The 12,583-nt window shown below is 40.3% G+C and overlaps 1 protein-coding gene and 1 pseudogene across 2 annotated transcripts in view; both read left to right on the top strand.

Annotated features, from left to right (window-relative positions):
• Positions 1-12,583, top strand: part of TATDN1 (TatD DNase domain containing 1) — a 45,624-nt gene that overhangs the window by 5,746 nt on the left and 27,295 nt on the right. For both annotated transcript variants that reach the window (XM_039232022.1, XM_039232023.1), the window contains exons 2-4: positions 5,450-5,515; positions 7,426-7,475; positions 12,230-12,293. In XM_039232022.1, the coding sequence (XP_039087953.1) occupies positions 5,450-5,515; positions 7,426-7,475; positions 12,230-12,293 (180 nt within the window). The remainder of the gene's footprint in view (positions 1-5,449; positions 5,516-7,425; positions 7,476-12,229; positions 12,294-12,583) is intronic.
• On the top strand, positions 5,500-10,171 carry LOC120231783 (annotated as a pseudogene).

A 12,583-nucleotide genomic window follows, 5' to 3' on the forward strand; every position in this document is an offset into this window, starting at 1 on the left:
GCCCCGCGTCAGGCTCTGTGCTGACTGCCAGCTCAGAGCCTGGAGCCTGTTTCAGAGTCTGTGTCTCCCTCTCTCTCTGACCCTCCCCTGCTCACGCTGTCTCTCTCTCTCTCCTAGAAATAAATAAAAAATATAAAAAAAAATTAAAAAATAAAAAACAATAATGGAGAGAAAGACAGATACCATAGGTTTTCACTTAGAAGTGGAACAGGAAAAACTTTACAGAGGACCATGGTGGAGAAGAAGGGGGAAAATAGTTGGGGAGAGGGAGAGAGGCAAACCATGAGAGACTCTTGAATGCTGAGAACAAACTGAGGACAGATGGGGGTGGCGGGGAGGAGAAGGGGGGCGATGGGCATGGAGGGGGGCACTTGCTGGGATGAGCACTGGGTGTTATATGGAAACCAACTTGACAATAAACTATGAAAGAAAAAAAATGGAAAACAAATATTACTGATCCGTACAAGATGACATGCCCCTAACCACAGAACTGCCTCAATTTCCCCCTGGTCAGAAGTAGCAGTTTCTGCCTTGTCTTTTTTCTTCCTATTGCGCTCTTACCCGGTCTCTCACTTTCTTAGTTTTTCAGGTGATTTCAAGCTAGAAGTTGTTTACCTATACTTGTGATAGGAACTTTTTAATTGAAAAGATACTGTCCCTTATTATGGATGAGGATGTTTTGAACAAGTTGTTAAATGAGTAGGATTTTGAGTGGCTTTATTTTCCTAATTATGTCATGAGTTGGGTACAAAAAGATGGACTCGCTGGCTATTATACTGAATTGAGAGTGTTAACCACTTGAGGCAGTATGGAAGTGTAGCTAACTGAAATTCCATGTGTTGTTGGCATGTTACAGAATGTATACAGTGCTCGGTGATAATAGTTAAGTACATTTTTATAAGGATTTTAATTTGCAGAATGCTTTCACATTAACTTTCCAGTTTAAGCCACGTTTCATTCCTGGAAGGAGAAATTTTATGCCCCTTCTCCTAGTGAGGAAGCTGAGGCTCAAAAGGCCTACTGATTTGCCAAAAGTCATTCAGTTTATTAGTCATAACACCAGGAATTCTTTTTTGTTTTATTTTAGAGAAAGAATGAGAATGAGCAGGAAAGGGGCAGAGGGAGAGAGGGTTTCAAGAAGGCTCAAGTGGAGTGGAGCTGATCAGGGCTCAATCTCATGACTCTAGGATCCTAACCTGAGCCGAAATCCAGAGTCGGACGCTCAACCGACTGAGCCACCCAGGCACCCCTGGGAATTCTGACTCCAGAGCTCATTCTCTTTCCATAACTGCAGTTCCTCCATTTTATTATATTTCTTGGAACTTGCTCACAGATTTACACTTTTTGGTGATCTGTCGATTTGAACTTTTCTTTGACCCCTCCATATGGACCTGTTACTCCCTCTGCACGTGTCTGCCGGTAAGTAGGCGGTGAGTAGGCAGATAGAGAGTGAGAGGGCCATTGGCAGCCCAGAGAGGAGTGGACTTCCTAGAGGAAACAGAAGTGACTCAGAGTCCAGAAAAAGAACATATTTGCCTCTGTAGAGGAGGGAAAACTTCCTCTTCCCCTGTTAAGTTCTGTAGCTGGTCTAAGAATTAAACTGCCATCAGACATTAACAGGAGAAAAGCAGAAACATTTTATTTTTTGTGTATATGGGAGTCTTCAGAAGGAAAATGAAGCCCCAAAGAAGCTTTTAGGCCCCAAAGCACAAGTGGCAACGTGGTAAGATAAAAGGGCTTAAATCATGTAAATTGTGGGACAATGACTAGGAAATATATGGGGAAACTAAGGGAAGATGATGAGGGTTATCTGGGTTTGTTTGTACAGATTCATTTTGTCTTTGGCTCCCAGTCTAGTGATGACAGTGTTCTTCTGTTCTTGGTATGGGGAGGGTATCTTTAGTTAGGGGGCAGGGGGCAGAGCAGAGAGCCTTGCTCTCATCTACTGCTTCTCCACTGCAGTCAGCTTAAAGTAACTGATATGCCAAGTGACATATTTTGGGGTGCTGTGTTGTAAATCCCCTTCACCAAACCTGAATAAGGTGAAGCATTCTATTCAAAGGCTAGAAAGCCGCCCTAACAACTAGCTAGGGAATACACTTCAGGCAAACTGTCAGGAAGAAAAGGGCCAAGTGCTTTAAGTCACAAAAGAGTTCTTGCAGAAGAGGGAAGAAATGGGTGACTGAGCCAGTGTAGGATATTCTAAAGGCCAAGGCTCCTCTGGGTCCAAATATGAATACAGATTTTTAAAAAATGTTTATTTTTGAGAGAGAGCAAGCAAGCATGGGCAGGGGAGGGACAGAGAGAGGGAACAGGATTCGAAGCAGGCTCCATGCTAACAGCAAAGAGCCCAATGTGGGTCTCGAACTCAACGAACCATGAGATCATGACCTGAGCTGAAGTAGAACGCTCAACCAACTGAGCCACCCAGGTGCCCCATGAATACAGATTTTTGAGGTACACTGTGCCTTAGGGCCCCCCCCCCCGCCACCATCGCCCCCCAGGACTGAGCCACACCTGGAAGAAGTAGGCTCTCAGAGGTAGTGGTACCACCTGGAATTGGTGTCAGCCATATCTGCCTTGGGGTCACACCCTGAAGAACGATTTAGTGAGGGGTGAGATAGGGACATGGAAAGGTTTCATAAACAGAGCCTCCAAGCTAATCCTCAGGCTGCCTTTTTTTTTTTTTCTTCAGGTTGCTTTTTTTTTTTTTTTAATTTCTGAGAGAGAGAGAGACAGCATGAACAGAGGAGGGTCAGAGAAAGAAGGAGACACAGAATCTGAAACAGCCTCCAGGCTCTGAGCTAGCTGCCAGCACAGAGCCTGATGCGGGGCTCGAACCCACGAACTGTGAGATCATGACCTGAGCCGAAGTCGACGCTTAACCAACTGAGCCACCCAGGTGCCCCTTCAGGTTGCTTTTAAAATGAGCATCATGAAGTTTACTTGTTAAATTTGCTTGCTTTTTTCCCTTTGTTTTTCTTTTTTTGTTGTTTGTTTGTTTTAAACTTTGAGTTCTAGTAAAAGATTGTTTGGGAAAAATACTAATCTCTTATCTGTGCAAATGAGAAATGGGTAGAAGATACAGACTGAATCTGTGCCTCTAACCATCATCCATGGTGGGTGATTGTAGATGCACCCCTGTGAAGAGTTATTCTAGGCAGAAAGACCTCTCCTCTCTCCTGACTTCCCTTTTTCAGTCTGCCCCCTTTCCTATCTAATTTCCTTTCCTTAGTTGGGGAAAAAGTAGTTGCTGAATTCTTGTGATCTGAACCATCCCACTGAACTATTTACAGTATTCAGTGTTTGTGTGTTCTTGGTCCTTTTAAAGGGTACCAGGTGCAACTTCATCTCCTACTCTCTACTGACATATATACTGTTGCAGAAATATCTTTGATGCTTTCTGCATTGTACCTTTTTGTTGCGGTTTTCAAATATCTGGGATACGCTCCCCACCATTTCTTGGATTATCCAGACTCCCATTCATCTTCTAAGGTCTGCCTTAATGTTGAAGCAGCACAGCTTACTGAGGGCCCGGTTGGCAGAAATCAGTGAGAATATCCTCAGAGGAAGTTGAAAGTAAGCAGAACTAACATAAGGGTCTGTTGGTAGGCAGCTGCCCCTTACCATTGTGAACTTGGAGACGGTCCTAGTTCTGAAAGCTAAAGGGAGTGTATTTTAAATAAGGAAGGCATTATCATTGTCCCATGCCTATCACAGTGTGACTTCACATCTTGTTATTCCCCTGGTTCCCTTACACTCTACAGCAGGATTGATCGAGAATGACACTTGATTTTGGGGGTCAGATAATTCTTTGCTGTCGAAGTTATCCGATCATCCGAGGATATTTAGCAGCATTGTGGCCACAAGCCTGGAGGCCAATAGCACTCCCTCAGTTGAGACAACTAGAAATGAATACAGACGTTGCTAAATGTTGTGCAAAGAGGGAGGTTAGAAGAAGAGAGAGGCTGCACAGTTGCTCTGCACTGAGGACCACTGCTCTACAGGCACAATGAAGTTCTTCCAGTCTTCCAGACACCGTGTGTACCTGCACACATCCGTGTTGCATAGCACCCTTTCCGTTCATCGGCTTGTAAGCTTTAGCTTTGTTGAAGATCTAGCGCTTCTGAAGATCAAGCTTTTCTTGCCGAAACTGTACTTGCCCCTTCTTTGTGCTTCCAAGAGCATAATAATTATTTACAAACATGTATAGAGCTCCTACTCTGTGCCAGCTGTTATACTAGGTTCTAGGAATACCTCAGTAAAGAAAAACATTCTTGCCTTGTGTTACTTAGTCTAGGCTACTGTATCACAAATTCTATATTAGTTTCCAGACAGACTGAATTCCCTGAGGGCAGGGACCAAGTGCTGAGTCTTACTCATTTCTGTATCTCCTAATTCCTTACATAGTATTTGACACAGAGTTGGTTTTCATAGATTTGGCCAATAAAAGAAATAATTTCTTCCACTCTGTGCATCTCTACTTACATTACCTCAACTCAGGTTCTCTTCATTGTAAAAATGAGCTCTTGCCTGTTTCGAAACGAGATAAGGAGATTCAGTATGCCTCCTTCAAACCCTGCCTTCTGCAAAGATGCCAGAATGAGATATCCAGAAGACAGGTTTTGTTACTCTGCCTAAAAACCATCTGTGCTTACTGCATGTGGTATTTTAAAGACCGATGTATGTCACATAGCTGAGTCTGGACTTTTCTGGCTACTCCCTTCCCTAGATTTCTCTCCCAATAGCCAGAACAGTCTATAGCTCCCTACAATCACTGTTTCACACCCCAAATGCATTGTTCCTTCTTCCCCTTGCCTGCATTTCCCTTTTTCTATTGAGAAACTCTAACTTATCCCTTAAGATTCAGTTCAGGGATCCCTTCTTCCTGGAAACTTCTAGGCCACCTACCGGACTAGGGTAGTTGTTCCTCTTCTGTGTCCCACGGAGCCAGTGTCTACTTAGAATACTTCCTAATTGTCTGTAATGGGTCTGCCTTCCCAATTCTGCAGTGAGTTTCTTGAGGGCTGGACTTGTATCTTACTCTTTGGATCCTAGGTGTCTAGCACAGTAACAGACAAGTGGTTGGCACTTAGACTTTGAGTGAATGAAATCTTTAGTAATGGGAGCTTTATTTAACATAAAAATTTCTTTTAAATGTTTTATTTATTTTTGAGAGAGACAGAGAAAGAGAGCACGAGCGAGCAGGGGAGTCAGAGAAAGAGGGAGATACAAAATCTGAAACAGGCTCCAGGCTCTGAGCTGGCTGTCAGCACAGAGCCCAACGCGGGGCTGGAACCCACGAACCGTGAGATCATGACCTGAGCCAAAGTTGGATGTTTAACTGACTGAGCCACCCAGGCTCCCCTTTAACATAGAAATTTAAAATAGAAGCTCTTAATAATTGTGGGATTTTTTAATTTTTTGTTTTGTTTTTTTACTTTCACAGATATTGGTATCAACTTGACAGATCCTATGTTCAGAGGAATTTATAGGGGAGTTCAGAAGCATCAAGGTAAATGTTTCTTTTGTTTAGATAAAGACAAACTTTCTCCCTCAAGGAGATGATGAAAAGCATGATCCACTTTACAACTGAAATACTGAAGGATTTATTATGTAACTTGGATAAAACTATAAACAAACTGAAACTTATATAAGCTATATTGGTAAGTCATGACCATGAGCATTTATAAAGTACCTGTTATAACAAAGTGTTACAAAGGTCTTCTCTGAGGAAGTTTATGATTTTGAATATAAAACTTTAACCATGTGCGTATTATGATTTTGAATATAGAACTTTAACCATGTGCATAAAAGCCAAACAATCATTAGTTGTTCAATTGGTCTTTTAAGCATCCGAACATTAGGGCACATAATTAAAAATAACATGCAGTTGAACATCAGTATCTAGTCTTTTGAAAACCTTTTCAACTGAGTGACAGAGGTAGTGTGATTAAGGGGCAGATGTGCTGCTGTCCACCCTCCCTGTCTTCCCTTTCCCCCCTTTCCATCCATGTCTTGCTAAATCCCAGATACCTGCGGTATAGGTGGGAAGAGAGAGTAGTTTTCTCAAAGATTGATGGAAATCTTAGCCAAAAGTAAAATGGCTTATATTTATCATATCAAGTTCATTTAAACATATTTTGTCAGCTAAGGTGAGTAAGCAGGAAATGATGGCGACAACAAGTTTTTGAAAGAATTTATCCAGTAAACTCGTTTGTGAATATTGCCTCAGAAAATTTCCTTACTTGTTATTATGTAAATGCAAACGGGAAACTTTGGTTTTTGTGGTCTGGGTGAAGTGCAATCAATGATTAAGTCAAGATAATTTTACTATGGTTCTAGGTGATAATGAGTGAAAGCTTCTCTACATACAGAGAATGTTAAATGCCACTTGAAAGAAGAAAGTTAAATGTTAGCTTTGTAGTTCATTTAGAAGTACCTTTTCTACTTCATTTAGAAGTTTAGATAATGTTTTTGCTTTATGTTTATCAAATGTTAGGTACTACATCTTAGAGTATATAATTCTATTGATTTTCTTGCCTTTGTATCACTTAACAGACTTCATGCTTTGTGACTCTATATGTATGTTTGTATGTGTGTGTTTATGAAATAAGTTTTATTGTTGTTAGTATCCCTCTGGTTTATAATATTTAGCAAAACTGGTTTTCTTAGTGTAAGTTCACTAAGTTGATATTTTTTGTCCATGAGAAATTTCACAGCTACTCTAGAAGCAATTATAATTCTGACCAAATTTACTGTGATGCTTAAATATGAAATTAATACATGGATTTATATAATTGTTTAATATTGCTGTCCATTTACCTCAGGCCTCTTAAAGCTTAGCTTTCTAAAGCTTGGCTAAATATTGATCTCCCCAGAAAGCTTATTGTTACTTAACAAGAAATTTTGGGAAAAAGGAAAACACTGTCAGGGAAAATAAAAATTCTCCTTCCTCATTGGCAATGTGAATTATAATAATATGGTGTTAACTGAAATTTACAGAAATGTTTTATCATATTTTGGGAGGCATTACAGATGTACTCTGAAAAGCCCTAATAAAAAATAAACAATTTTAATGACTAATTGTTTTACTTTTATGTAAAAAATACAACACCAACAAGTTTCAATTTTAAGGCAACTGACTTAAGTTGTAGTGAGCAAATTCACCTTTCATTTGAACTTCCTGATTTTTGTCCCTTTTGGTCAACAGAATAAAATAAAACTAAATGGATAACTAGTCACCTAGTTTGCCTTATATAGGTTTTTTTTTTTTTTTTATCACTGATTGTTATATAAGTACTCATCAAATGGTATTGGTTTGGTAAATGTGATTGTTTCTATGTATTTTTCTTTCAAGAAGGGATAATTAAGTGAAAAAAATTTTTACTAGCCTTTCTTAAGGTGGCATTTTACTTTTTATAGATGACTTACACGATGTAATAGAGAGAGCTGTCCAGATTGGTGTTAAAAAGGTAACATTCCATTTTTGTTACTCTTTTAAGTTTTTTTTAATTAAATTTTGGTTAAGGTACTATAAAATAGAAGAGGAAGAGCTAATGCCACACTTGGCATTTTGGGATATATATTATCAACAAGTAATATTAGCAAATTTATGACATAAAATATCAAAATTTTCTATTCACAGCTATTTAAGTGATACAGACCTCTTGCTTGGATAGTTCTTTCATGTGATCAGAAATGTAAATGGCAAAGTCTCTTTGAAAAAAAAATTTTTAAACCTATCTGAATTACCAGGTCTCTCAAGATGCAACTCTTAATAAAAATTTTATGACATAATTTAGCATTTGTTAGAATTAAGTGATTATCAGAAAGACATGTATCCTGGGGCACCTGGGTGGCTCAGTTGGTTAACTGTCCAACTCTTGATTTTTGGCTTAGGTCTTGATTTCATGGTTCTGGAGTTAAAGCCTTGCATCGGGCTCTACACTGACAGCACAGAACCTGCTTGGGATTCTCTCTTCTGTGTGTCTCTGCACGCCCCTCTCTCTCCCTCTCTCTCCTCTCTCTCACCCTCCTCCCCCCAAAGTAAACAAACATTTTTTAAAAAGTGTATCCTATCACAACCTTTAGTTTTTACACTTTAATTTTTACCGTACTAATTTGATTATCAGGAAAATTCTACTTTTTAGAGAGTTCTAAGCAAATGAATATTAGCTCTGTGTCAAATTCTTTGAATAGATACTTCTTTTTAATCAGTTTTTTTTTTAATATCAAGCTATCTCCCCATTCTCCCCAACCCAACCCCTCAACACACACACACACACACACACACACACACACACACACACACACACGAAATCAGGTTAAGTTCCATAGTGTGGATGTCAGGACACTTGATGACTGTGGCTTCTAAGGTGAATAACCTCAGTTTTAAAAGGTGACACTGGATTTTGCACGCAGCTTGAGTGTATGTTGGCCGCTTTCTTCTCCACTATTTCAGCCTTCAGCCTTGCTGCCGTTGCTGCCATTGAACTGCCAAGATGTCGCTTTCTAATAAGCTGACTCTGGACAAGCTGAACGTGAGGGGGAAGCGGGTCATCATGAGAGTGGATATAATGTTCCTATAAATGAAGAACAACCAGATAGCAAACCACCAGAGCATCAAGGCTGCCATCCCAAGCATCAAATTCTGCTTGGACAGTGGAGCTAAGTCAGTTATTGTTATGAGACATCTAGGCCGGCCTGATGGTGTCCCCATGCCTGACAAGTACTCTTTGAAGTCAGTTGCTGTAGAACTCAAATCTCTGCTGGGCAAGGGTGTTTTATTATTAAAGGACTGTGTGGGCCCAGAAATGGAGAAAGCTTGTGTCTCACCCAGCTGTTGGGTCTGTCATCTTGCTGGAGAACCTTCGCTTTCATGTGGAGGAAGAAGGGAAAAGATGTTTCTGGGAATAAGGGTAAAGCTGAGCCAGCCAGAATAGAAGCCTTTCAAGCTTCACTTTCCAAGCTAGGAGATGTCTATGTCAGTGATGCTTTTGGCACTGCTCACCAAGCCCACAGCTCCATGGTGGGAGTCAGTCTGCCATAGAAGGCTGGAGGTTTCTTGATGAAGAAGGGGCTGAACTACTTTGCCAAGGCCTTGGAGAGCCCAGAGCGACCTTTTCTGGCCATCCTGGGTGGAGCTCAAGTTGCAGACAAGATCCAGCTCATCAGTAATGTGCTGGACAAAGTCAATTGGGGGTGGAATGGCTTTTACTTTCCTTAAGGTGCTCAACAACATGGAGATTGGCACTTCTCTGATGAAGAGGGAGCCAAAATTGTCAAAGATCTGATGTCCAAAGCTGAGAAGAATGGTGTGAAAATTGCCTTGCTTGTTGACTTTGTCACTGCTGAAAAGTTTGAGAATGCCAAGACTGGGCAAGGCACTGTGGCCTCTGGCATACCTGCTGGCTGGATGGGCTTGGATTGTGGTCCTGAGAGCAGCAAGAAGTATGCTGAGGCAGTCGCTCGGGCTAAGCAGATTGTGTGGAATGGACCTGTGGGTGTATTTGAATGGGAAGCTTTTGCTCAAGGAACCAAAGCCCTCATGGATGAGGTGGTGAAAGCCACTTCCAGGGGCTGCATCACCATCATAGGTGGCGGAGACACTGCCACTTGCCGTGCCAAATGGAAGACAGAGGATAAAGTCAACCGTGTGAGCACTGGGGGTGGTGCCAGTTTAGAGCTCCTGGAAGGTAAAAATCCTTCCTGGGGTGGATGCTCTCAGCATTGTTTAGTACTTTTCCTGTCTTTTGGTTCCTGTGCACAGCCCCTAAGTCAGCTTAGCACCTGTTGCATCTCCACTTGGCATTAGCTAAAATCTTCCCCCATGTCAAGATTCAGCTAATGGTAGTGCCAGGAACCCTTAAACAGTTGCACAGCATCTTAGCTCTTCTTTACTGCACCCTGGATTTGCCTACATTCTTCAAGATCTTATTTGAATTTCTTAGTGACTAAACCGTTGTGCATTCTAGATTGCATATATTTATATTTTGCCTGTTAAAAGAAAATGAGCTGTGTTAGCTTCTCTTTTTGAAGTAGCTTATTCTGATTAGCTTTGTCATTGCTTCACTGCTCAGCATGGAAATAAGATGAAATTCTAATTGTGGGTAGATAGGGAGACAAAGTTGGTGATCTATTCACTCAATCATAAAAGTATCCACTGAAACTGGAAAAAAAATAAAACAAAAGGTGACACTGCTGATTCATGAGTTTCCAGTCCCAGCTCTGAATGGTATAGTTCCCTTTCACAATTAATAAGAAAGGATAAAGGTTACAGGATCCCTTTCTCATGATGAGGTCATTCAGTGCTTGGCAGTTCCCTTTATAAAGTGGTTTTCTGCAAACTCTGAATACCAGGCTCCTGAATTTCTGCATGTCAGCCATGAGTAGTTCAGTCTTAACATTTGTAAACACATGCACACACACACAGATGTAAGAAGGACAGAAATGGAATTTACTTAGACATGGTTCCTAATTGAAATCTGACTTCGTGCCTTGCTGTTACGTTGTGATTAAAAGCACAGTGATCTCATGGCACAGCTGGCTTCCAGCCCCGGCTCCATTCTTCACAGATGTCCATTTCCTTGTCTGTAACTCCTCGTTGACAATGATAATAATGCCTAATTGAAAATTGTGAGGGTGAACTAAAACAGGAATGCAAAGCACCTGGTATTGGACCTGCATGAAATGAACACCCTTTATTTTGTTAAGTTTGTGGCAGAAGCCACCGTCAGCCTAATGTCATCATTGTGAACCGGGAAAGGAAATTATGTCCTCTAGTCTTGTCCTTGCTTTTTTTTTTTTTTTTTTAAATCTATTTGGGAAAGTTATAGATAAAAGGTAGAATTAGCAACTATTTTATGTAATCGCAATATTAATATGGGCACCTTGTCTTGCATTAAAGAATTAGGTAATGTTAGTAAACAGTAAAATTTTCCCAGTATTTTTGTTAATATATTAACAAAAGCAGTTGAAGATTTCATTATGCCTATGTGATCCCTTAGTAAGATACTCAATGTTTGTTATATTAGAAGTTAAAGCTGCTTTAAAAAATGTTTCTTTATCATTTGCTTTTTCTCCTGTGTTTTGTTGTTTTCTCTTTAGGCATGTACCCAGAGTGAATTCTTCATTTTAGCTCAGGGAGGCACTTGAAGTGAGATGCTTAGAGAAATATACATTGGTATGCTTAAATCACTGCTCTAGAAGGATGTACACTATCAGCACTGCCTCAGTGGTCACCATCAACACATCGGCTCTTTGGTGACATTTTCCATTTAATACACTAGTAAAAACACTGTTCTGAGTCCTGGTGGACCACAAGGGCCATCCCTTTAGAAATGTGCTCTTCTAAGAGCCATACATTTCCTTACAAAGAATGCAATATACATTAACCCAGTGATTGTTAATCTTTTGGTCTCAGAACCCATTCACATTGAAGACCCCAAAGAACTTTTGTTTATGTGGGTTTTATCTGTAAATATATATTGTGTTAGATATTAAAACTGAGAAAAATTCAAAATATCTATTAACAACCAATATATATATAAACCAATATATTACATAAGGAACATATTTTCCAAACCCCCAAAAATGGAGTGACATGAATGGAATTGTTTTACCTTTTTTTTTTTTTTTTTTAACATCTCTCTTTCATGTCTAGCTCTTAATGGAAGACTGCTAAACTTGGATATGTGTTTTTGCAGGCAGTCTGTTGTGACCTTACACACTCTGTGGCCTCTACAATAGTCCCTGCACACTTGTGACTGAGAGTGAAAAAGGCAAACAGCATCTTTGGTATTATTTTGAAAATAGTTCTGACCTCACCTACCCCCTGGTGTTGCGGGACCTCACTGGAGAACTGTGGAATTAATAAACACTATTGAATCTCTTAGTTAGAATCTTCAGAATTCTAAATTCAGAAGATTTAGTTATTCAGGCTTTCATAATGTGATCTCTGTCCTCTGTCAATCCATGAAAAACAGACACGGAATACACCTTAATAGGAAGGAGTGACACGCTCTGTGTTGGACATATGCTTGTATGTGTGGACGGGGGTGGTCAGGGACCACTTACACAGGAGGTGACCTTTCAGCCAAATGTTAAAGGCAGGTAAGTGTGTGACAGTCTAAGAGAGAAAAGCACTCTGGAAAAAGGCAGCAGGGAGGCGGGTCTAGGAAGCTTGTTGCTACTCTGTTAGAGCGTGCCTGTTTTCTTTCTCTTGCAGTTTATGATCACAGGTGGAAATCTGCAGGACAGTAAAGAGGCACTGCATTTGGCACAGACAAATGGTATTCTCCTCTTACTTTTACCCGCCCCCTCCATATGAATTAAGTTATTTTGAAGAAATCTGTCTAAGAACTGTCTCAGGTACCATACAATGGATCATGACTGTGAAGACAATAGCAAAACACATTGATTGCAATGGGGTGTGGTTAAGATGAAAGAGTTCTGACCCTGGTATGCCAGATGTTTCGTTAAACCCTCTCATCATACTTAAGGATTATTTTAAGATTTCAGCTAATGAGAGTTAAGTTCACCAGGTATATAATGTAGTCTCAGATATTCCTGATACAGGATT

Source organism: Hyaena hyaena, unplaced genomic scaffold, assembly GCF_003009895.1.
Source record: "Hyaena hyaena isolate Hyena2069 unplaced genomic scaffold, ASM300989v1 scaffold_62, whole genome shotgun sequence".
Classification (NCBI taxonomy): domain Eukaryota; kingdom Metazoa; phylum Chordata; class Mammalia; order Carnivora; family Hyaenidae; genus Hyaena; species Hyaena hyaena.